The following is a 25,338-nucleotide window of genomic DNA, read 5'->3' on the forward strand; positions in this document are numbered from 1 at the left end:
TGGCGTAAAAAAACTAGCTGAAGTTTTAAACGGATTTTTTGGACGAATACCTTTTCTTTTAAATTTTTCTCTGCGTTATTTTTCCTCCTTCCCTGAAAAGAAAAATGGAACTGGCCAAGAGATAATTGCGTTGCGAAACAGATAGTAAGACAGAAAAGACGTAAAAGAGAGGTGCGGAGGTACATACAGACAGTAGTGTGCCAAAATGGGGAACCGCCCCCTTTTAACATTTGTGCTCAAATTTTATTTATTATTTATATTTTTTAAAGAAACTTCTCAAAATACTCGGAATAAAAGACAGATTCAACCAGAACTGTAAGTATGATTTAAAGATTTATTATTTTATTTTATTTTTTTAATATTGAAATAAATAAGTCTGATTAATTGATTCATTTAGTTTTGTTACAAATGAGAGTGTAATTTCAGTTAAGTCTCTACAACGTAGCGAAAATCAAATGCCATTTAGTTGATAAGAGAAATCATTGACTTATTTACAGGAAAATCTTAGTTACAACTACAATTCTGCATCTGTATGTCAGAATAATTAAACTCGATCTTCAATTTATCCTTACTTCTGAGTGATCGATCCTAAACATGTAATCTAAAGTAGTTGAAATCTGCGTGGTACTTCTCAGAATCCTGTATATGGTGCTCATGCATGCAGTTTTCATCTGCACGTGTATCGGAATATGCGGAATAGACCCGGGAATCATCCGGGGAATGAAAACCATTTTTAAATAGTTGATTTCAATTAGATCTGGGGGTAAAAGAACTTTTTAGATTCAGTTTAGGCTTACTATAAGATGGCTAGATCTACTGTAATTTTAATAAATTCAGTCATATATAATATGATATATTAGGGTCTAGTCTAAATAATGAGACTTCGGGTAGACCGATTTTACATTCTGATATTTTACGTTGTTTACCTAATCTGCTGATCAGTTCCTTTCAAACCTGATTTGAGGGGATAATTGATTTTTTAAAACCATTTTTCTTTTCTGTCGCACTTTTGTGCTGGTTTTGCTAATTCAGTTTTTATTTACATAAAGTTCTTATAGAAGTTTTTAGACCTATGGTCAGGATCAGCAGCTTTTCCACAGCTTTAGATGTGCTTAATTTGTGTGCTTTTTAGATATATAACATTTTCTTTTACGGCTATTTATATTCTTGTTGACCTCATATATATTTGTTAATGGTCGGTTAAAAAGCTCATCAGAGCTTATGTTTCATATGTTTGTGTCTTGCCGACTTGAAATAAAACTTATTGTATTGTATTGTATTGTACTAAAGATATCGACCAGTCAAAATATAAACGATATTCAACTCTTGAGTATAATTATTTGGACTACATTAGGGTCCTACCTTTTCTATAGAATATGCATGAGTAAATGTTTTTGGTCTGTATTTTCATTTGTTATATGATTTAATTTGGCAAACTTTTCCAATACACCTCGATTTGAAAGGTACGAATAAAGTATTACCTTCACCGATAGCGTTACCAATTATCACAGTTACTCCCCTTAGATATAAAAACACCATTTTCAGATGTTCCTAGTGAATCGTTAGCAGATCCTCATGCGCAGTTAAATAAATGTACAGTGTTTGTTAATTTTACGGGAAGTGAAAAGAAAAAAAAAAAAAAAACAAAAAAAAAAAAACAAAAAAAAAAAAAAAACTGAACAAACTTCCAAGTGTCTATGTTATCAGTTTATGACTGAATGGATATTCCATTTTTCCATTTGATTATCATCCACATCATAGATATATATCTGACAAGATCCATGAAGTGTAAACAGGTCCCAGAAAAGTCACAAATTAGCTATATAGCTAAATCTAGCTATATATAGCTAGAAATAGCTATAAAACCAATAACAATTGTTTAACATATGTGTATATTAAATGTGAAATAATTATTATCCCATTCAAAATTATGGTTTATGAGACAGAAGACAATCACATTTAGAATGGAGAACTATGCAGTTTAGCAGACATAGTCCCCTGGCAGCTATTTTTCTTGAAATAGGTAGATGTGATCACCAGCAGACCACAACAAAGTGTTACATACATGTATATAGGCCTGGGACCTTATATAGCTGATCTGAAAGAAAGCTTAAATTCACTTTGCAAGATCATGGAGTTTTTGCAACTATTAGGGTGGTATGCATGAAGCTTGGAGCATAATAAACAGGATCAAGCAAACTGAAACATGACCAAATTTTAGAACTGTTATTTCTGTTGTTTTTAGAAATGACTGACAGTGGTGAATCTCTTTTACCCCAAATATGATGTGCATTATATTTATGATGAAATAATTTATCTTTCTTGGTATGATGATACATCGATCCCGATGCACTCTTTTTCTTTCAAAACTTTGTGTCCCTAGATTCACACTTAAAATTATTACTCTGGCCAGAGTTATTGCCCCTGATTTTGTTAAAAATGGGAATTTTTGCTGATCTCTCTATGATAGGAGATTTAAGTAAATTGAATTTTACATTCAATATGTAATTGTATAAATTCTTGTAGTTAAGTTCAGAATCCCAAAACTGGAGGTTTGCTATTTTCGGCTGGAGTTTCAAAACTGGAGACTTTAAATAGGCAGAAATTAAATGGCAAAAGTGGACACAATCCATCATTTTATATACTTAAGTATAGGTTATAGATCACATATTGACCTTCATATGAAATTAAGTTTTGGGCTGCACTTAACCAATAGCAACCTTTAGCAACCCCCATCCTATTTTGCCAAATAAATGGGATCTAAGTAACAGGTACTGTGTAACTTAGCATAATATACAATTAAGTGAGTGTCTCTGGTTGCTGATAGGGTTTTTAGATAAAAACAGTTTGAAGGCAATGATTACTGCCATTTTATCTGCATAGTTATTGAGATAATTGCACACTTTTTATTCCTTTTCAGTATTCTCCAAAAATGTCTGTTCACCTGACATTCGTTGTAAAACTTTATTCAATCTAGTAAAACACTGAAAATTTTACAATATTATATAATAGGAGTTTTCTCAGTCTGGGAAATGCTGGAGATTTTGGTAAATTCTCCTTCTCACAATTCACTGTTTACAATATAATACTTGATGGGTTTTTTTTTTCACCGATGTTTCCAGTTCATTTTGGAATCCAAATCTCTTTTTTGTCTTTGAAGAGTTTGATGTTATAAGAGTATTTAAAGGCTTAACTGGTTTTACAGGATAAACTTGTATCAAAGTGGCATTATTTTCCTTCCGAACTTGAAGTTTTTCAGTTAACTTTTCTGAATTTATTTTGTCAAATGCCTTTACAGTTGAGAAATGTAATGTTGTATATTTCAGACCAAGGATATTGACACAGAATGGCCATCTGGTGTTTCAAACAGGGACTAACCACAATATCACATTTCGGGCGACAAATGGTGGATTTGTAAACGTGAATGGAGATAATTTAGCTGTTATCACTCAAACGGTAAGTTTGGATACAGTTTTGTATTTTGACAGTTTTTCATAGGTTAGCAATGGCATTGTCAGTATGAATCATCTCTACATATTTCAGGTATTTTCATTTGTTACAACAATCACTTAGTATACCCATTATAGGTGACCTACCCATTTATAGGTCTGATCCAGATATTTGGCCTTGGACCATTAAAATGTGGACTTTACAAGAATCTTTTTATCTTTCCCATTTTACATTTTCTGAATGATAGCAATATTTATCTATGGCTTCTAACGCAATGTCACTGCCACTAAAGTGGCCCAATGCTGTAAATGAAATATACCTAGCATTCCTCATGCAAAATGTGTTAATTAAGAAATAATATATCCTAATCAGTGATTTGTCATTCAATAAAATAATTGTTTGGAGTTTAGATGGGAAGGAAATATATCACGAGGGGGCAGCCCGAGTGATATAATAATACACATCGAAATGACAAACAATGATATTATTCATGAGCAAATCATTGTTTGAGATATATTATTTCGATTCTAACATGTTATAAAGGATTATTATGTACGTCCTTGAAGATATTCACAAAATATTTGCCTGATTTCTGTAGATTTCTTTTCCAGCGCGCCGCTATGCCATCTAACGCTATGACGTAATAATTGTGATGTCAGAAAAATGAATTGTTGAATAATAACACACAGTTTTCAGCCTTCTTTGTTTAATAGGAAAACAAATCGGGTCGTGTTAGAATCAAAGTTATTCGTTTGTTTAAATGCTCTATCTTGGTTGAGCTGCCAAGTCAGAAAAAAATCAGTTCATTCATTAACCTGTACATTGCTCTGTGAATACAGTAAAACCTGCTTTAGCAGACACCTCTATTAAGCAGCCAACCTGTCTTATGCAGCCAGTATCACATTTCCCAACATGGTCATTCATTCTATAAATTATCTGCATTAAACAGCCACCTGCTGTAAGCAGCCACTTTTTCCCACTCCCTTGGCTGGCTGTTTAAGACATGTTTTGCTGTATTAAAAAGTGTAAATGATTCAGATTGTTCATAAAAGTTTAGAACAAATCCATTTACATGTGACCAAAATCTGATTGACAGCCTTAAAACTTATGATCCCGATAATTTTTTAAGGCAAATCTTTCATTTCAGATGTTTAAAGTCAAACTAGCTTTGACGATATTTATAAGATGCATTGAAAATATGTATTGTAATTATTATGTGTTGTCTGTGTGTGTGTATGCAATTAGCATATTGAGATAGGATAATGCAAGGTCTTTGTATTTCCTAATTAAATAAATTGTTAATCAGTATTGATACAAGAAGTAACTGATTAGAAACTTGAGTACACACTTGATACTGTATCTGTCTGTAACAAATGTGCCCTAATTTTGTAAGACACAAAGATTTCTCCAGACTTTTTAAATTGCATTTTGTAAACTAAGAAAATAAAAGTGTATAAAGTAGAGACCGTACCATAGCTCTTCGCATACTTTGATTTTTCAAACTAAAGTGATTTTTACAAGTGCACCGGTTACGATAAAAATGTAAACAACGGACTCTGTCTATGAAACTTTGAAATGAATGGATGACAGTCGATCTTAGTCATAATACTGATTGACAGTGAATGCTAATGACTCCATGTGTTGCAGAAAGGTATTTAGTTTGTAACTGTAATTTCCCATTAATTGAAATTCTCTCAAAACTGGCAAAATCATTACTTATATTTGGACAAATCTTATCGTCTTTGCCGTTCGGCAACTGCAAAAAGGGCAAATATAAAATATTCAGTGTAAGTAATATTTCACTGGTACTGCCAGTTAGTAAGTTCATACTTTGAACAACACGTCAGAGAAATTTGGGCAGATTTGACCAATTATGACGTTGGCAGCATTAGATTATATTTTTTCTTTACACAAAAAATGCCGTTAGGAAACAAAGCGAATACGCCGATAATCCGGAGTTCACCGATTATTGTTCCAGTTCACGCAATGTAATCCAGCAATTAAACTGCATAGCTATTACACGGGTGGTAAACGCGCAATCCAATTCCCGCTGGGAATACGCTTAAAATGGGTTGCGCAACTTCCGGTGCTGGTGTTGCGCGTATAAAAAGACGAAATTGAGGTATGTGAAGTTATGATTTTGCTTAGTATGAGACAAGAATGAATTTTCTCGGAAAAAGCAAAACGCTATTCGACACAAATATGATAATACATCATATGTGTAAAATATCTGGTTTGTAAGTTATGATTCGGCTATGTTATCACGAAAACTCAGGCGACAAGAAGCGTGAAAAAAGTATGAAATCAACAAAAATGGACTTTTCTGACCTCATATGCCTAATCTGAGAACATTTGATGCTTTTTATGATAACTCAACTGTTATAAAGTAACGAATATCTAAATTATTTGCTTCAAATCCTGCTTACGGGGACATAATTGACAAAAAATTAATCGGGAATGGGGTTGCGCACCGGGAATGGAGTTGCTCGTATACATCATAATGTATATAATGTATACGCGCAACTCCATTCCCGGGGCGCAACCCCATTCCCGATTATTTTTTTGCCAATCTTTACCCCAAAAGCAACATTTCATTCAGTGTATGTAATATTCATGACTGTTTTACACGTTTTTGATCATTAGAAGCGTCACATTTCCAGAAAGAAGGCACAAGAGTTAGAAAATTGGCATTTTTCATGATTTCATGCTTTTTTGACAGTTCGAGCCAGCAGAGTTTTCGTGATAAAAGAGCTGATTCTTAAATTTATAAGTTGGTATTTCACACATATGATCTTTATTCATTTTTGTGTCGAATAGCATTTTGCTTTTTTCGAAAACATTTGTAAATGTGTCATCATTTACAATAAACAAAAACCCACCTACCTGGATTTTGTATATATTGATGCGCAACACCAGCACCGGAAGCCGCGCAACCCATTTTTAGCGTATTCCCAGTGGGAATTGGATTGCGCGTTTACCACCCGTGTATTAGCTACTGCTGTTATAGGGATCTGGTAGAGTGTCTGCCTTAGGTGTGAGAGGTCCTGGGTTCGAGTCCCAGTTAGAGCTTAACTATTTAGATTCTGCTAAAGCATAGTTTTTCTGTTAATAGACTGTTCCAGATGTTCTAAATTTTTAGCACACAGTATCATAGATCAGTATTTAGCAATCCAGATCAAAGTTGAATGTTAAATCAAATGCACCCAATTAGAAAATATTGACTATATTATGTCCCTTTGATGTTTATGCTCTCCATGTTCAAGAAGAGTTACATGTCCTTGATCACAAAATTTTCGTTATCATAAAAATATTAAATGCGCTTAACTCCGCACTTCTGGTTAAAATATTGTCTATATTTCTGTTTTTGAGAAATATATGGACATTTGTCTTCATTTCAAAGCTTTTTAACTTCAAACCTATGATTTGAAAAACTTAGGTACTATCTCTATATAAAGTGTATTTTCTTCAAGCCTTGTAGATTTCTTGTAAAACACTTCCCATGGAATTTAACTGCCTTGGAAATTTTGCCCAGTAAGAATGTTAAAATTATGTCATGAAATCTATCAACAGTGAGAAAAATTGGATAAAATTTTGTCTGCATGTAACAATTTCCTAAAAATATTAAAATGAAGATATGCATTGTGCTTGCGTTCAATTTGATGATAATGGCTACTAAACAGGACTGCAATTGTTTGAATTTCACATCACTATTACTTCACAATTTAATAGAAAACAGATATAATTACTGAGAAGTCATTAATATTCATAGGGGACTAATTCTTGTTAGACCTTACCCTGCTAAATTTATATAATGAACTTATCCATCTTTCAATTTGGACAGTACATTAACCATCAAAGGAGTGCTTGCCAAAAAAAGATACTGACTAAATGGTGAACAGTGCACATATTGATCAGACTGCATGCATGTGTAGACTGATCATGATCTACACTGGTCGCAATGGCAGAGCCAATCGTATCCAGCATAAGGGTTAAGCTTGTAGTTGTTTTCATCCATGAAATTATATCTCTACCAACAGATAGAATTCTGATTAATTTTATCATCAAAAGTTGAAGGCCATTAATTTACATCCCCACAAATAGTAACTGTTGTTTTGATATACCCTAGTGATCCAAAGGACCACCAACTTTTAAAATCTAATTGTCCTGTTTAATTCTGGTGGTTTCCACCATTGGCAAAATTTCAATGACAAAAACATATGAGCCGCGCCATGAGAAAACCAACATAGTGGGTTTGTGACCAGCATGGATCCAGACCAGCCTGCACGTCCGCGCAGTCTGGTCAGGATCCATGCTGTTCGCTTTCAAAGTATATTGCAATTAGAGAAACTGTTAGCGAACAGCATGGATCCTGACCAGACTGCGCGGATGCGCAGGCTGGTCTGGATCCATGCTGGTCGCAAAGCCACTATGTTGGTTTTCTCATGGCGCGGCTCATATGTATTTCTGTAAATTTCAACCTTTAGCTCTCTGCCAGCAAGTGATTCTAATGATTTTAATGTCACTATGTTTGAGAATGTAAGTAAAATGATAGCACATATTACCTAACCGAATGTAAAATGTGAAAAAAGTAAGAGCGATTTTATCAAAATAAGGTACCGGTACTAGGTAAGCTTTCAAAGAAAAGAGCTACAGTAAATAAAGACAGAAAAAATTGTCCTTTTTCAAGCTCTGAAACATTACAATCACTTTAATCATAGACTTAGTATGATTTTCACTATTTTCAGGTGAAAGACAATAAGTTGGCAATAGACCAGCTTCGTACAGCGCCTACAGCTTCATCTAGCATTGAGACTAGGCTGTCCACTATAGAGGGTCGTTTGAACAACCTGCAGCCGACAGGAGCAGTTCAGACACAGTTGTTGACTCTTGGTCATCGGATAGACCTACTTCAGGCTACAGTAAGAAAATGTTTTTTAAATGGTATTATGTGAATGTGATTATTTACTGAGGTTAAATATCTTTGTTCATTTCAGTGCTGTGTTTCATCAGTATTTCAATTTTTCATCTAAAATAATGGTCAGTTCCAAGTACTGAAATGTTCCTAGCGAGTGATTTACAGTTGCCCAGCACAAATCAGACATATTGTCAGGGGCTTCTGTGGCTAAGTCACTAAGGTCTGTGGTTTAAAGTCACAGGCCCCACTCTACTGTGGGTTCAAGATCATGCCTGGGATGCTAAAATTCAACGGTTCTACCCTGGTGCGGCCCATGTCTGAAAATAATGTTTATAGGGGAACCTTGGGGTTTTCCTCCATCATTTGAAAGTTTGACAGTTGGCATATAAATAATTGTTCCAATGTTTTCATCCTTACAGAAGTTTATAAAATTTCAACCACTTCCCAATTGAAGCAAGGGCTGTTTTGCCATGTTGTGAGTCATAACTTATGACAGAGAACTTTCCAATTTGAAAAATTAGAAAATATTGAGCTAATTTTAGATTGGGAAGTCGCCAGATTTTGGACTCTGTTACAGACCGAGGACATGCCCTGCTTCAGTATTAAAGATTCCTTCTCCCCAAAATGAGCAATTGGACAAATATTGTGAGCAATCCTCCCAGTTTGAATGCCTAAGGCCTTTCACAGTTTCTTGATGAAAGCTATGGATTTAAATCCTTACAGCTGTATCATGTATGTAGCTCCATTGACCAAGTCAACAGTTGCACTCGTGACCAAGCTTTTTTTTTTTGTTGGTTCAACATAAATCCAACTGTAAAAGTAAAATGGCTTAAGTTTATTTATTTATTTTATTATTTATTTTGTATTTTTAAGAAAATGCAATCAACTTTTTAATATTTTTCCAGCTTCCTACAAATATTGAGTCTAGACTGAGCCAGATAGAAGCTGGTTTGAGCAACCTACAGTCTACTGGAGAAGTAGCCAATCTTATTAACCAGCTGACATCAAGAATTGGAACACTCGAGACTAGGGTAAGTCATGATCCTTGAAAGGTCTGTTTTTTGTGGATTTTGTGTTTGCATTAACCCAAAAACTATTTTTTGTGGATTTTGTGTTTGCATTAATCAAAAAACTATTTTTTTAGCTCACCTGTCACAAAGTGACAAGGTGAGCTTTTGTGATCGCGCGGCGTCCGTCGTCCGTCGTCCGTCCGTGCGTCCATGCGTGCGTCCGTAAACTTTTGCTTGTGACCACGATAGAGGTCACATTTTTCATGGGATCTTTATGAAAATTGGTCAGAATGTTCACCTTGATGATATCTAGGTCAAGTTCGAAACTGGGTCACGTGCCATCAAAAACTAGGTCAGTAGGTCTAAAAATAGAAAAACCTTGTGACCTATCTAGAGGCCATATAATTCACAAGATCTTCATGAAAATTGGTCAGAATGTTCACCTTGATGATATCTAGGTCAAGTTCGAAACTGGGTCACATGGGGTCAAAAACTAGGTCAGTAGGTCTAAAAATAGAAAAACCTTGTGACCTCTCTAGAGGCCATATTTTTCATGAGATCTTCATGTATATTGGTCAGAATGTTCACCTTGATGATATCTAGGTCAAGTTCGAAACTGGGTCACGTGGGGTCAAAAACTAGGTCAGTAGGTCTAAAAATAGAAAAACCTTGTGACCTCTCTAGAGGCCATATTTCTCAATGGATCTTCATGAAAATTGGTCAGAATGTTCACCTTGATGATATCTAGGTCAAGTTCGAAACTGGGTCACGTGGGGGTAAAAACTAGGTCAGTAGATCTAAAAATAGAAAAACCTTGTGACCTCTCTAGAGGCCATATTTTTCATGAGATCTTCATGAATATTGGTCAGAATGTTCACCTTGATGATATCTAGATCAAGTTAGATACTGGGTCATGTGGGATCAAAAACTAGGTCAGTAGGTCTAAAAATAGAAAAACCTTGTGACCTCTCTAGAGGCCATATTTCTCAATGGAACTTCATGAAAATTGGTCAGAATGTTCACCTTGATGATATCTAGGTCAGGTTCGAAACTGGGTCACGTGCGGTCAAAAACTAGGTCAGTAGGTCTAAAAATAGAAAAACCTTGTGACCTCTCTAGAGGCCATATTTTTCAATGGATCTTCATGAAAATTGGTCAGAATGTTAACCTTGATGATATCTAGATCAAGTTCGAAACTGGGTCACGTGGGGTTAAAAACTAGGTCAGTAGATCTAAAAATAGAAAAACCTTGTAACCTCTCTAGAGGCCATATTTTTCATGAGATCTTCATGAATATTGGTCAGAAGGTTCATCTTGATGATATCTAGGTCAGGTTTGAAACTGGGTCACGTGGGGTCAAAAACTAGGTCAGTAGGTCTAAAAATAGAAAAACCTTGTGACCTCTCTAGAGGCCATATTTCTCTATGGATCTTCATGAAAATTGGTGAGACTGTTCAGCTTGATGATATCTAGGTCAGGTTCGTAACTGGGTCATGTGCTGTCAAAAACTAGGTCAGTAGGTCGAAAAATAGAAAAACCTTGTGACCTCTCTAGAGGCCATATTTTTCACGAGATCTTCATGAAAATTGGTGAGAATGTTCACCTTGATGATAACTAGGTCAAGTTTAAAAGTGGGTCACGTGCCTTCAAAAACTAGGTCATTAGGTCAAATAGTAGAAAAACCTTGTGACCTCTCTAGAGGCCATATTTTTCAATGGATCTTCATGAAAATTGGTCAGAATTTTTTATCTTGATGATATCTATGTCACATGTGCTGAAAAACTAGGTCACTTTGTCAAATAATAGAAATAACAACGTCATGCTCAGTTCAACACTGGGTCATGTGGGGATAGGTAAGCGATTCAGGACCATCATGGTCCTCTTGTTGTGGAATATATGGTTGCATTAATCCAAAATCTATTTTTTTGTGAAATTTGTGTTTGCATTAATCAAAACACTTTTTTTTTGTGGATTTTGTATTTTTTTGTGGATTTTGTGGTTGCATTAATCCAAAAACTATTATTTTTTTGTGAAATTTGTGTTTGCATTAATCAAAAAACTTTTTTTTTGTGGATTTTGTATATTTTTGTGCAATTTGTTTTTGCATTAATCAAAATTCAAATAATCAACACAGTCAAACTTTGTTTGCTTGAACTCTTATAATTAATGCCCCACCCTTTGCTTGAACTTGTAATCAAGTCCAGGCAAAATATCTAGATACTAATGTTTTTTTTTTCGATGGCTCGAACTACTGAACTCAAACAAATTTTTCTTGTCTCATCGAGTTCAAGAGAACAAAGTTCGGCTTTATTTATATGCTCTCCATTTCTTTCACTTTTTGTATGATGAATTTTGCTAAGGTTTGTCAGTGGTCTTCTGCATTTAATTCTAAGTCATGATAATTCAGCTTGCTGGTGTCTATTTTATGCTCCGGTTAATTTAATGAAAATATGGAAGTAGTTACATTTCTGCTATTGGTAACGTCACTGGTGGTATATAATTGACATTTAATATTAGCATTAGAACTGTAACTATACACTTCTTAAGGTAATGGGCGGGTAATAACGGCAGTTTCTGTGCAATTATGTATTTATTGTATGTGATTTTAGCATCCCTCAGCCATAACAGAAAATTGTGTTTCATGATAGCCGGAGAGTGCCAAAATTGCATATGAAGAATTAAGTGATCAAATAGAAAATGTTGATTCTAAGTACAGGTTTACTACATTAAATTGTAATGGCGATTTAAGTTACAGTTATTGGCACAACTAAACTTATGACATCTAAATATCAGATCATAATGTTCAAAGCAGATATGAGCCACACCATAAGGAAACCAACATAGTGGCTTTGCGACCAGCATGGATCCAGACCAGCCTGCGCATCCGCGCAATCTGGTCAGGATCCATGCTGTTCGCTAACAGTTTCTCTAATTCCAGTAGGCTTTGAAAGCGAACAACATGGATCCTGACCAGATTGCGCGGATGCGCAGGCTGGTCTGGATCCATGCTGGTCGCAAAGCCACTATGTTGGTTTTCTTATGGCACGGCTCATATAACTTTCAAGCCACTAAAGCTTGCACCTTACAATAGATGACTATAACAGCAGACGCAGCGGTCCAGTAGTAACACTGTCTAACTACGAAGCTTGGGAGGTTTTGTTTCAGCACCTGCTCCTCAAACTAAAAAAAATACATTGGGATAAAAGTCTGGTATATGGGTGCTTTACACCTGGCATGCTAAAGAACCAGGGCATGTTCTTGAATTGGAGCATCGTCTGTATCTTCCAGGAAGAGTCACTCAAATGGGTTACCGATGGTGACTATAAATAAGCTCTCACACACAATCATGCGCATGATTCATACACCAAGAACCATTTATAGTATAATACACGATTCTTTGAATTATTCTTATGAACAAAGTAGTCACATTGCTGAATATATTTCACTGTTAATAATGTTTCAAATGTATTACATAGTTTACTTACTTAAAGAATATATAAAGTTTTGTAGAGAATGCTATAGCGGAAAATGTTAATAATATTGGTGGATTTCATGGGTGCTATGGTCCTGGAGATTAAATCCTAACAAAAAAATCAAAATTACCCCTCATTTTATCTTTAAATTTGAAAATCTATAGATTTCTACTATACGAAAAAAAGCCAAAACAAAGAAATGTTATACCATTTTCATACTTTATTCTATGTGTATTTATATCGTTTGTATTAGGTTTCTTCTGTTGAAAATGGCAACGATCTACAGCAGCTGTTATTCAGGGTAAGTTTAGAGGTCAAAAGGTTAATCAAGGTCATGAAGGGATTATTGCAAGGTCACTGACGCCAAGGTCATTGGTGCCAAGATCAGTGGTGTCAAGGTGATGAAATAAGGTGATGAAGGAATTATGCCAAGGTCACTGGTGTCAGCATGGTGTCAGCATGATGAAATGTGCAGCATTTAATTATAAGAAGATGACCTGGGCATTGCAGAGAAAAATGTACAAGAAAAATATGTGTTACAGTTGTATTTGATATTATATATTCTTTGTTGCTAGGTGCGACGATCACGCTCGAATACTTCTCGCCTTCGAAGACTTAGAAGAAAAGTATAATTTTTTTAATGGCTGGTGCATGCTCCTTTCAGCTTCATTTTCAAAGGATTTTATGATTGATAATTGAGTGCATGTATGCATTTGTGATGAATTTATCCAAGGGAGATTACTTATGTATTTTTATAATACATACATGTAGTATAATTTTTGAGAAAATATAATCAGTTTGTTTGATAAAATGATTTGCAGAATGCTTTACGTGAATGTTTGAATATATAACAAGAGATCTTGTTAAATGTTACGAAAGTGATATTAACCAGTTTTCAAAACTCTTGCATCTGATTGGATACCTTTGAGCACAGTCTTTGATATTGACTAATGGCAAGACTGGTTTTAAAACTCTGCATACAACCTGGGTGCCTGATTATTGTGCCTAATTTTAATGCATTTTGGATGTTTTAAAGAAACTTCTATCACTTTCGTCAACATAAGTATGCATGTCTGTGAGATTAAATCCTGTTGTAAAGTTTATAGTGCATGTACACCAGGTGAAAGGTTGGAATCACTAGGCGTCTTGTGTACCATCAAATGCATAACAGAAAATAATTAATGCATGTATAAAACCATTATGAAATGCAAAATTTATTTTAAATTCTGTCTTGTGTAGGTCAGAGAGATTGAGATTTCAAACATAAAGTTTTGAAAGTTGTTTTATAAAGCATAATATGTAAATGGACAGGTTTTAGTTTTGAACTGCAAAATTAGGTTTTACAAATATTTTATCAACATGTGCATTAAAATTTGACTAAAATTGCAGTATTATATGACAACCTCCCTCCCCCTGACATTTTTTGAAGTACAGACAGACTGCTGCATTTAGTATCATCTGCATCAATTAACTGATTATGTAGTCAAACCTGTATTAACCAGTCAGCCAAGGTAGTGATACAGTCTGGCAGCTTAAGGCAGATACTTGGTAAAGACAAGTTGAAATTAGAACAAAATTTCAGTTTGTGAAGTAAGCTGACTGGCTGCCTAAGGCAAGTGGCTGCTCAACATAGGTGCCGGCTAAAGCACGCCCATGTAGCTCAGTGGGGAGGGCACAGATCTATGGATCATGGGATTGTGTTATTACAGCTGAAAAAAGACAATGTGTCTGAAATTATTCATTTTTCACCCCTGATTCATGTAGGGAAGTTGGCAGTTACTTGTTGAGAAGAGGTTAGTAATGGTACAGATTCCAGGAACACTGGTTAGGTGAACTGCCAGCTGTTACGTAACTGAAATGCTGTTGAAAAATGGTGCTTAATTGAAAAGAAACAAAAGAAACACAAGTGGCCACTTACACCGTTTTAGACCATATAATTATGTCTCCTCCAGGAGACATTGTTTTTGCCCTGTCCGTCCGTCCGTCTGTCCGTCCGTCTGTCCTTCCGTCCGTCCGTCCCTCCGTCCGTACGTCACACTTCATTTCCGAGCAATAACTGGAGAACCAGTTGACCTAGAACCTTCAAACTTCATAGGGTTGTAGGGCTGCTGTAGTAGACGACCCCTATTGATTTTGGGGTCACTCCGTCAAAGGTCAAGGTCACAGGGGCCTGAACATTGAAAACCATTTCCGATCAATAACTAGAGAACCACTTAACCCAGAATGTTGAAACTTCATAGGATGATTGGCCATGAAGAGTATATGACCCCTATTGATTTTGGGGTCGCTCCGTCAAAGGTCAAGGTCACAGGGGCCTGAACATTGAAAACCATTTCCGATCAATAACTAGAGAACCACTTGACCCAGAATGTTGAAACTTCATAGGATGATTGGTCATGAAGAGTAGATGACCCCTATTGATTTTGGGGTCACTCCGTCAAAGGTCAAGGTCACAGGGGCCTGAACATTGAAAACCATTTCCGATCAATAACTAGAGAAACACTTGACCCAGAATGTTGAAACTTCATAGGATGATTGATAATGAAGAGTAGATGACCCCTATTGATTTGGGGGTCACTCCATCAAAGGTCAAGGTCACAGGGGCCTGAACATGGAAAACCATCTCCGATCAATAACTAGAGAACCACTTAACCAAGAATGTTGAAACTTCATAGGATGATTGTACATGCAAAGTAGATGACCCCTATTGATTTTGGGGTCACTCCATTAAAGGTCAAGGTCACAGGGGCCTGAACATTGAAAACCATTTCCGGTCAGTAACTTGAGAACCACTTGACTCAGAATGTTGAAACTTAATAGGATGATTGCTCATGCAGAGTAGATGACCCCTAACAATTTTGGGGTCACTCTGTGAAAGGTCAAGGTCACAGGGGCCTGAACATTGAAAACCATTTCCGGTCAGTAACTTGAGAACCACTTGACCAAGAATGATGAAACTTCATAGGATGATTGGTCATGCAGAGTAGATGGCCCATAACGATTTTAGGGTGACTCTGTTAAAGGTCAAGGCCACAGGGGCCTGAACATGGAAAACCATTTCCAATCAATAACTTGAGAACCTCTTGACCCAGAATGTTGAAACTTCATAGGATGATTGTTCATGCAGAGTAAATGACCCCTAATGCTTTTGGGGTCACTCCGTTAAAGGTCAAGGTCACAGAGGCCTGAACATTGATAACCAGTTCATATCAATAACTTGAGAACCACTTGACCCAGAATGTTGAAACTTCATAGGATGATTGAACATGCAGAGTAGATGACCCCTATTGATTTTGGGGTCAGTCTATTAAAGGTCAAGGTCACAGTGGCCTGTTCATGTAAAATCATTTTTTTGGAAATAACTCGAGAACCACTTGACCTACAATGTTGAAACTTAATAGGATGATTGGACATGCAGAGTAGATGACCCCTACTTATTTTGAGGTCACTTGATCAAAGGTCAAGGTCACAGGAGCCTGAACAGTGACTTGAGAACCACTAGGCCAAGAGTGTTGAAATTTAGCGGGATGACTGGACATGCCAAGTAGATGATCCCTATTGCAGCCAACCATCAGTGTCTCTTTGACTTTCGCTCCTGACCCCTATTAACTTCTTGCCTATAGGACTTTGCATTGGGGGAGACATGCGCTTTTTTACAAAAGCATTTTCTAGTTTTATGTTATAAAAAGGATGCACACTCTATACAAGTTTGAAATCTCAGGCATCTCTTACATCATTGAAAAAGATATTATATGCATGAACATGTCTTATTGTTGGAACTACTATTATCTGTTTAAAATTTGTCCCTGAGGAATGTTAAGCGTGTCAAAAGTTTTTTGAAAAAATTCTTACATTTGTCCATATTCTTACGTGTTTCTGTTTGGTCCGTCACCAAAACAATATTTCAATTGAATTTCTGTAAATTAGCATTGTGTTGTGAATAACTGTAAATTTGTGTTTAGTGCTAACAGTGCACCTCCTTAAATATTGCCTTTAGCTATTAAATCTCTGCATAGAATATGTTGTTAATTGACTAGAAAAACTTTTGTCTGTTTTTTTCTTTTTTCTTTGTTCTTTTTTTTCTTTATCAGTGAAATAGCCATTTTGATAAGAGTTGTAAAAGTAGTAATACATAGTGTCAATTTTATTGTTGCAGGTCAGTCAGCTAGAGGACACTGTTGAAAACCTCCAGACGGTGAGATTTTTTTTTGTAATAATGATGATAATAATAATAGTACAATTATTTAATGGGGAAAGTATATTGGCACAGTGTTAGGCAAATCTTGTTGCAGTCTCAAAATATATGCAAATATGTCCATTAAAAAATGGCAACTTGTAAAAATTTGAAATAAAATGAATGAGATGACAGGTTTAAGCACACTTGGTTTACAGAACACAGTTGTGATTAAATACCCATATAGCCCTTCAAAGGGGATGCATGTTATTATATATATGAAGTTTTCCTTTGACATTATTGGAGGTATTTTATAATGTAGGACTAATGATCCCATAAGCCACTTCCAGACACTTGCCCTAAATTAACCACAAACTAGCCAGATTTTATTTTTGGCCTATATATAGATCTTTTTCTTTTATAGTAGATGTCATGTACAAATGATGTCTCCTCAGAAAAGTCCCTTTAAATACTGGTACAGCAATTTTCACCAAAAAATGGCAACATTAGATGCTTTATTTCCCTTTTACCAAAGTTTCAAGGTAGTAATTCCAAGGTATTACTACCTAAAATGACTGGCACAGGCCGCTTCTGATCTTAGTGAGACAAAACAAGATGGTACTATTTATTTTTTTAGTTATTGACTACCAACGAGTGCAGCAGTAATCCATGTAGAAATGGTGGAACTTGTGTGGACACATACAATGGCTTCTTCTGCAGATGTACAGATGCTTTCCAGGTTAGTAAAGTTATATCTCTTCTGTGCAGCTGTTTTCACGAATTTTAACATCTTGGGTCATTATCGCCACTTTCCAGCTTAATAGAGGAAGACTTGTATATGGAGTGTAGGATTTATCATAAAGTGTTTGTGGAGGCTCTCTAATAATCCAATATTGAGAAATTTCCTTTAGAATGTACCTAACACGTTGAAACTTGGTATCTGAAATTCCAAGTGCTTGAGTGTTTTACTTCATGACAGGAAATTTGACTTAAAATGATAAGTTGTGAATGTAATTTCAAGACGGGACTTGAAAATGTCTTTGATATAGCCAGAATTCTGAGATAATTGAGTTTGAGATATCCAGTTTCAACTGCAGTGATATGTTTCAAAATTAGACATCAAAAAAGCAACTGAGCCGCACTATGAGAAAACCAACATAGTGCATTTGCAACCAGCAGAGATCCAGACCAGCCTGCACGTACGCGCAGTCTGGTCAGGATCCATGCTGTTTGCTAATGGTTTTTTTAATTGCAATAGGCTTTGAAAGTGAACAGCATGGTCCACATCCACGTAGTCTGGTCAGGATCCATGCTGGTCGCAAATGCACTATGTTGGGTTTCTCATGGTGCAGCTGAATGGATACTGCCTCTGTATTTGTGCCATGTTGTTTGGGTGGGGATAATCTATGTTTCTTTTTTTTTATCTTTCTGTAACACAGGGTCCAAACTGTGATGATGATGTGAATGAATGTTCAATTTACGTTGGGACTGACTTGGGTTGTCAGAATGGTGCAACTTGCATTAATACTGTTGGAAGCTTTACGTATGTATATAACCCTACAATACTAATATCTGTGAGGCTTACATGTATCTTACAATGCAGCTGAGAATAAGAAGATTGACCATCTTTAACTTTTAGCCTGCTGGTGGCAAGTGATTCCGCCTTTGCAGGCTGATCATGGTCTTCAATGTTCACTATTCTGTCAGTTAAATTTTCAGTGAACATCCCTTTGAATAACAAGTGGTACTACCTAAATTGGATGATGAACCAATCCATTTTAAAAAATTTAGCAGGGTAAAGGTTAAAACATCATTGCTACTGCATATAGGCATTTTTCCCCAATGTAATCCATTTCCTGAAGAGTTGCACTGACCTCAAAGACTTGCCTTGTTTAAATGTCTGAGTCCAGTTGGAGCTGCTTGTTAATGTGTCAGGATAACATGAACTAAATATGCACTTTACTGAAGGTTATCTATGGAATGCTTGACTTACGTTGCTAGGTCAAAATGTTCAGTGTTCATACAGCCTCTGTCAACAGACATTTATTTATTTTGCACAACAATAGTTTTTAATGAAAGAAAATTAAAGATAAACTGTCAGTATATGTAATGAAACATGATTGAAAACTGTTGTCCAGACTCAACCAAATATTAATAAAAATGTGGAGGTTGACAGTAAAATCAACATCACAGGCAAGTTTTGCAATAATTTGACAATTCCAAAGTAAATTTATTTATGCAGTACTCTAAAGTAATTTTATTTTGTGGGCATAGAACTTTGTAATTTTGGCCAAAATGGCACTTTTGTAAGAGTTTGAAAAGTGTGGATGTCAACTTTTGAACATAAAATAAGTGGTAATTGTAGGTTGTTTTTTTTTAAACTTTTATTCTATAAATTGTCTTAATCACAGAATCTGCAAGAGTTCAGCATGATATATACAGAATTTTGGGGACTTAAAAATATGGCTTCTTAAGACATACAGTCAAATTTCGTTAACTCAAACTCAGCGGGACCACAAAATTTTGTCGAACAATATAGATTATTTAGGGATTTTACTGGGAAATGAGGATGTGTAAGAGCGAAGGGTGGAGTTCAATTTATCCTAGTTCGAGCGAATAAAGTTTGACTTTATCTGCTTCATAAAGGTGGCCACAAGTATAATCTTGACAGTATATGGAATATGTAACTTTTTGTATCTATAGATGTCAGTGTACAGCCAACTGGCATGGTGTACGATGTACAGAGAGCCATGATGATTGCACAGGAGCATCATCGGCAGAACTTTGTGGCCATGGTACATGTGTGAACACACCTAGAGTACAGCCTGGACAGGTAATATTACAGTCAATCTGCAGTAAGCAGCCAGCCAAAGGAGTGAAACAGTCTGGCTTTTTAAGGCAGGTGGCTGAGTAAGACAGGTTGAAACTAGCACAGAAAGTCAGATCAGGAAGTCAGCTGACTGGCTGCTTAAGACAAGTTGAAATTAGAACAAATGTCAATGTTGGAAATAAGCAGACAAGTGGTTGTTTAATACATGTGACCCCTAAAGCAGGTTCAGCTGCACATATATTTGTGTTTGAAAGATTTTAACTTCTTTAAGATTGATTTTAGTTTTGAATCACTTTTGATTTTAAAGTTGATTCCTGGAAAATTCAGAACTTGTGCCCATATTGTGAGGTGCAAGAGTTCAGAGTAGCACCCAATCCCAGGGGTAGTAGATACATCTCACATATACACTGTACCACTATTCTTGTGTTTTCAAAGGCTATTTATTTTGAAAATGTTGAAAAGAACTACACTTGCTTGTATTAGAGATGTAAGCATAATTCCTTTACATAAGTAACTTTTAACTATGTCATCTCGATTAAAATTGACCTTCCCCAGGGGTCAGACTCATGACATCTAGATAGGTTGAGCTGTCTTTTCCCATTCAGAGCTGCCTAGCTTGGCTTTAAATGTTAGCTAATCTAATTTTACAATGATATTTTTCTTGTAGCCAAAGTATACCTGTATATGTGACGATGGATGGACAAACTCTGGCTCGGACCCAGCCTGTGTGGCAGATGTGAATGAATGTACAGCCAACAGACCACCTTGCTCAGCTAACCCACCAGTGCCCTGTATAAACCTGCCGGGATCTTTCACCTGTGGCTCATGCCCAGCAGGTAATAGGCATATCCTCAAAAGTTTGTGTGAAGTGTACAACATATCTTAGGCCCAGGATCTTAACAAATATCAAAGGATTTAAAGGATGTTTGTGGATTTTTCAGGAACTGCCAAGAAAGACTATTGATTGCTTTTCAAAATGTGCAATTTTGTCAAAGTCTGTTTCAAAAGATAACTTTATAAGAATATTTAAAAATCCCTCTGATACCACCAAGATCATTCATATTGTATTTTAACATAAAATTATCACCTAATTTCAAAAACTGAATAAATGCATCTTTGTTTCAATGCACTTATCTACTTCTAGGCATTGATGTATCAGTTTATTATGTGAACATATGTATAGGTGCTACTCACAGTATACAGTAAAACTTGGTTCACTCGAACTCGGATAATTCAAACACCACAGTTGGATCAAACTCATCGTCAGGTGTCGGGAAAATCCCTATATAATCACTTTTGTTCGATGTCTCGAACACTTGAACATACAGTCAAACTTGTGCTAGCAACCACCCGTGAATAGCGACCACCTGTCGGCAACGACCTGTCTCTGGTCCCCCCGTAGGAAAATGCTCATAAAAAGGCCGTGAATAACGACCACCTGGCGACTGAGACCAGCGACCGGCCTTATTCATTCCCAAGGGTCATATTTGCCCCCCAATAATGGCCAAGCTAGACCGTTCCGGCATGAAAATATTTGAAATCCGCCGAATTTTCATGACTTGTATTATAGCAAACATAATAATTACTGCTTGATTGGAAATTTTCTAGTTTGCACCGGCCGAATTAATACATAGAGCATAAAGAAAGCAGGAAGCTGTAAAAATACTTTTTATCAGCATGATAATGGCTAACTGAGAAGTGACCATTCTCCCCAAATAAAGACCACCTGTGAACAAAGACCACTTTTACTTTTTCCGAAGAGTGGTCTTTGTACACAGGTTTGACTGTATTCTGCTAGTCCCGTCGAGTTCTAGCAACTGAAGTTTGACTTTACATTTATTTGTTTCTATTAACTTTAACATCATAATATTGTAAAAGGTACTAGTAATAGGTGGATGGCTATCTGACCCTTTTCAAACCAGTTATGGGGATTATTTTAAAACAGGGTAAGGTTTCCTACGGGGCCTTAAACCTGGTTTTTTTCTTAATCATGTTTTATTAGTTTCCTTGACAGTTGGCTTGAAATTTGTTACAGGCTACAGTGGAAATGGTTTTGTATGTACAGACATTAACGAGTGTGCTGTGAGCAATGGAGGATGCTCTATGTCCCCTATGGTACAGTGCACTAATACATTAGGGTCTCGTACTTGTGGACCTTGTCCTGCAGGTATAAAACTTCACTTGTATAAATTTATAAAATCTTGGTTGTTTGTTTGATGTAGGATTAGTGCCATTTTTAGCAGTTTTTTATGTTTTATTGCAGACGGTTAATCTACCAAATGTACCTGTATTACCAAAAAATTTATTCTCTACAAATTTTGGACAACTTCATTGATTTTCTTCCCATAGATTTTAACATCAGAACAATTTCCTGGCCCAGGGAAAAAAGTATGTGGCTTTTATATTGGTTGTTGTGATCCACCTTCTGAACTCAACATGTAGTCAGTAGTAGTCAGCAGCATTAGTTGCACTGTAGAGTTACAGACCTTGTAATTTTGACATGCACATTGTTTTATGACTAGGTTACCAAGGAGATGGAGTGTCCTGTAACTGGGTCGGTGTTTGCCAGGACAATAATGGTGGCTGTCACCCTCAGGCTGCTTGTACTGAAAGCCCAGGTAAGGAGAGCTGAATTTGTTTGTCTTTAAATTGTAAATTTTCAAGCTAAAATGAAAAGAATTTGACACTCAACACGGTGAAGTTTTGTAAGAAATTTTATTTATGCTTCTGCCTTAGTCTTCTTGTTTGTAACCTAAACATAGATTTTTGTATTTTGCATTTGTTTTTAGCTACAATTGAGAGTGCATGGTCATCATGGTAACCAGGGTTAAGCATTTAAGCAGCATTTGACCTGTAATATTTCATTGCGCCCAAGAGATAAATCACTAAATATGAGAAAGTTAGAAATGAAATTTTATAGGCTACCAGAGTAAGAGTAATAGATATTTTGATTTTTTTTTTGAAGAAAGGCATCTTTGACTTGAAGGTAAAGTTATGTAAAGGGAAAAGAAAAGATTTCAGCTTGTGTTCTACTGAACGAACAGTATTTTTGCACAGGATACATGATTTGTCTTGTACCTATTGAATCATTCTACAAAATTGCCTTTCCAGCCATACTTCAGCCATATATAGTAGTTACCTTCTGAACTGTTTGACATTTTACAATTCGTCCGGCAGAATATTTTGTTGGTATTTGTTTTGATTTTTTTATAGGGTTTGAGGGTCGCACCTGCACATGTGCCCCAGGCTATGTTGGTAATGGTATTGGGGCTTCGGGCTGTGTCTCACAGGGACCTGTGACTGGACCTTGTGGCAGCACACCATGTATGAACGGTGCAGCATGTCAGGTAATTGTCTTTTCTAACTATTAAATAAAAGTAAAGTGTTTGTTTATTGTAGTGTCACCCCTACTGAAAGGGCCAGCCGTGTTGGCTTATGAGACACCTACATACATTGAACTGCATTACTTCCTGATTCCTGTTTTTAGCTCACCTGTCACATAGTGACAAGGTGAGCTTTTGTGATGACCCTTCGTCCGTTGTCCGTCGTCAGTCGTCAGTCTGTGCGTGCGTCCATCTGTCCGTCAACATAGTGGTTTCATTTATGATTTTATTTTAACCAAACTTGCACACAACTTGTATCACCATAAGATCACGGTTCCTGTCTTGAACTGGCCAGATCCCATTATGGGTTCTAGAGTTATGGTCCCTGAAAGGGCCAAAATTAGCTATTTTGACCTTGTCTGCACAATAGCAGCTTTGTTTATGACTTGATTTTTACCAAACTGGCACACAACTTGTATCACCATAAGATCTTGGTTTCTTTCTCGAACTGGCCCGATTCCATCATGGGTTCCAGAGTTATGGCCCCTTAAAGGTCCAAAATTGGCTATTTTGGCTTTTGCAGCTAGAGACTTCATTTATGGTTTTATTTGTTACAAACTTCTAAAATATCTTCAACAACAATAAATCTTGGATTCCATGACAAATCAGATCCAATCATAGGTTCCAGAGTTATTTTATATCTGATTACCTCCCCTGATTGTAATCAAAATGGATTTATATCAGTAAGTACTTACAGGACTTATTTGAAATTTCATTTTTGTTATTAGTTGGACTGAGACAATCAGGGTAGATAACTATGGACTGATTTTATGTCAAATTACCTCCCTGTATTTCAAATTAGAATTGTTATATCTCCGTAACTAATGAAGATACTGATCTGAAATTTCATTTATGTCAACAGATTTATTTGGCAGATCCTTCTTTTGTCCACCTACAATATTTATTTTTTTTTAATTACTTCCCTTTTACGTTACTATAAATAGCTTATTTTTAGTAACTTTTTTATTATTGGCCGTAGGGAAAACACGAGACCAGTTTTCTGTGGTACAACATGGACGGTACCTCCAATTTTTAGGTATATTTTTAACATATCTATACCTTGTACGTTTTTTTTTTCTTTTTGGTTAAATTTCTTCCCTTTGTTGTTCCTGTCCTTTGGACTTAGATATTTTTAGGACCTTCTTGTCCTCAAGTGCAATGATAACAGGTGAGCGATATAGGGCCATCATGGCCCTCTTGTTTAATGCCAGGCACCAAACAGACAGTCAGTAACCATTATTTAACTAGCTGCCGGCTCATCTACCAGTCTCTCTTCAGTAACAGGCGCCGCCTCTGACAAAGCTCAAACCTTCCTCCTTCAAATTGTGGGACAAGTGCCTTATTCATTAGGCCACTGCAATGCTGTTATTTTGGTATTGGAGTAGCTGGTGTCAGTGTCAGCTAGTCTTCGAAGTTGGGAAATCTCTTAACCTTTAGCCTGCTAAATTTCTAAAATGGACTGGTCCATCATTCAATTTGGGCAGTACCATTTATTATTTGAAGGGGTGTTCACTGACAATTTACTGACTGAATAGCGAACAGTGCAGACCATGATCATACTGCATAGATGTGCAGGCTGATCTTGGTCTGCACTGGTCGCAAAGGCAGAATCACTTGCCACCAGTAGACTAAAGGTTAAATATCTAACAGTATAGTAAAAGTTAAACTATCAATGGCCTAGTTGTTTAAGTCAAGTCCATAGGACCATCAACTTACAATTTTAACTAAGTGCAAATTTCTCAGTTCTGAATGAAAAATTCTGATAAATAAAGGCCACTTTTTAGTCCCCGAACTGTTGTATTAATAATGCAGATTTGACTGTCGACCAGCTGTTATTAGAGTTGCCAATAATGAAGGATATTTGACAGTTGTTTGAAAAAGTAATTTTACCTCTTTCAGAATGTAAACGACAACGGTTATCGATGTGTGTGCCAGGCGGGATACACTGATCAGAACTGTCAGACAAATATCAACGAATGTGCATCAAATCCATGTCAGAATGGAGGCTCGTGTACAGACAGGGTTAACGGCTATGTTTGTCAGTGTACTGAATCATACACTGGCAGTAACTGTGAGGTTGAACAACAGGGTAAGTTTTTAATG

General features: G+C 36.2%; 1 protein-coding gene across 2 annotated transcripts in view; it reads left to right on the forward strand.

Moving 5' to 3' along the window:
- Positions 1-6: 6 nt before the first annotated feature.
- LOC123560814 (cubilin-like) overlaps positions 7-25,338 on the forward strand; it is a 128,508-nt gene continuing 103,176 nt past the window's right edge. The window contains exons 1-14 of one of the 2 annotated variants that reach the window (XM_053552775.1): positions 7-315; positions 3,327-3,456; positions 8,196-8,369; positions 9,271-9,396; positions 13,102-13,149; positions 17,005-17,043; positions 17,660-17,761; positions 18,462-18,565; positions 19,726-19,855; positions 20,520-20,688; positions 21,888-22,019; positions 22,375-22,470; positions 23,066-23,199; positions 25,135-25,324. In XM_053552775.1, coding sequence (XP_053408750.1) covers positions 206-315; positions 3,327-3,456; positions 8,196-8,369; positions 9,271-9,396; positions 13,102-13,149; positions 17,005-17,043; positions 17,660-17,761; positions 18,462-18,565; positions 19,726-19,855; positions 20,520-20,688; positions 21,888-22,019; positions 22,375-22,470; positions 23,066-23,199; positions 25,135-25,324 — 1,684 coding nt within the window. In that variant the 5' untranslated portion in view covers positions 7-205. Of the gene's footprint in view, positions 316-3,326; positions 3,457-8,195; positions 8,370-9,270; positions 9,397-13,101; positions 13,150-13,423; positions 13,475-17,004; positions 17,044-17,659; positions 17,762-18,461; positions 18,566-19,725; positions 19,856-20,519; positions 20,689-21,887; positions 22,020-22,374; positions 22,471-23,065; positions 23,200-25,134; positions 25,325-25,338 lie in introns of both variants that reach the window. The other variant, XM_053552774.1, reaches the window with a different exon arrangement.

This window comes from Mercenaria mercenaria, chromosome 10, assembly GCF_021730395.1.
Source record: "Mercenaria mercenaria strain notata chromosome 10, MADL_Memer_1, whole genome shotgun sequence".
Taxonomy (NCBI): Eukaryota; Metazoa; Mollusca; class Bivalvia; order Venerida; family Veneridae; genus Mercenaria; species Mercenaria mercenaria.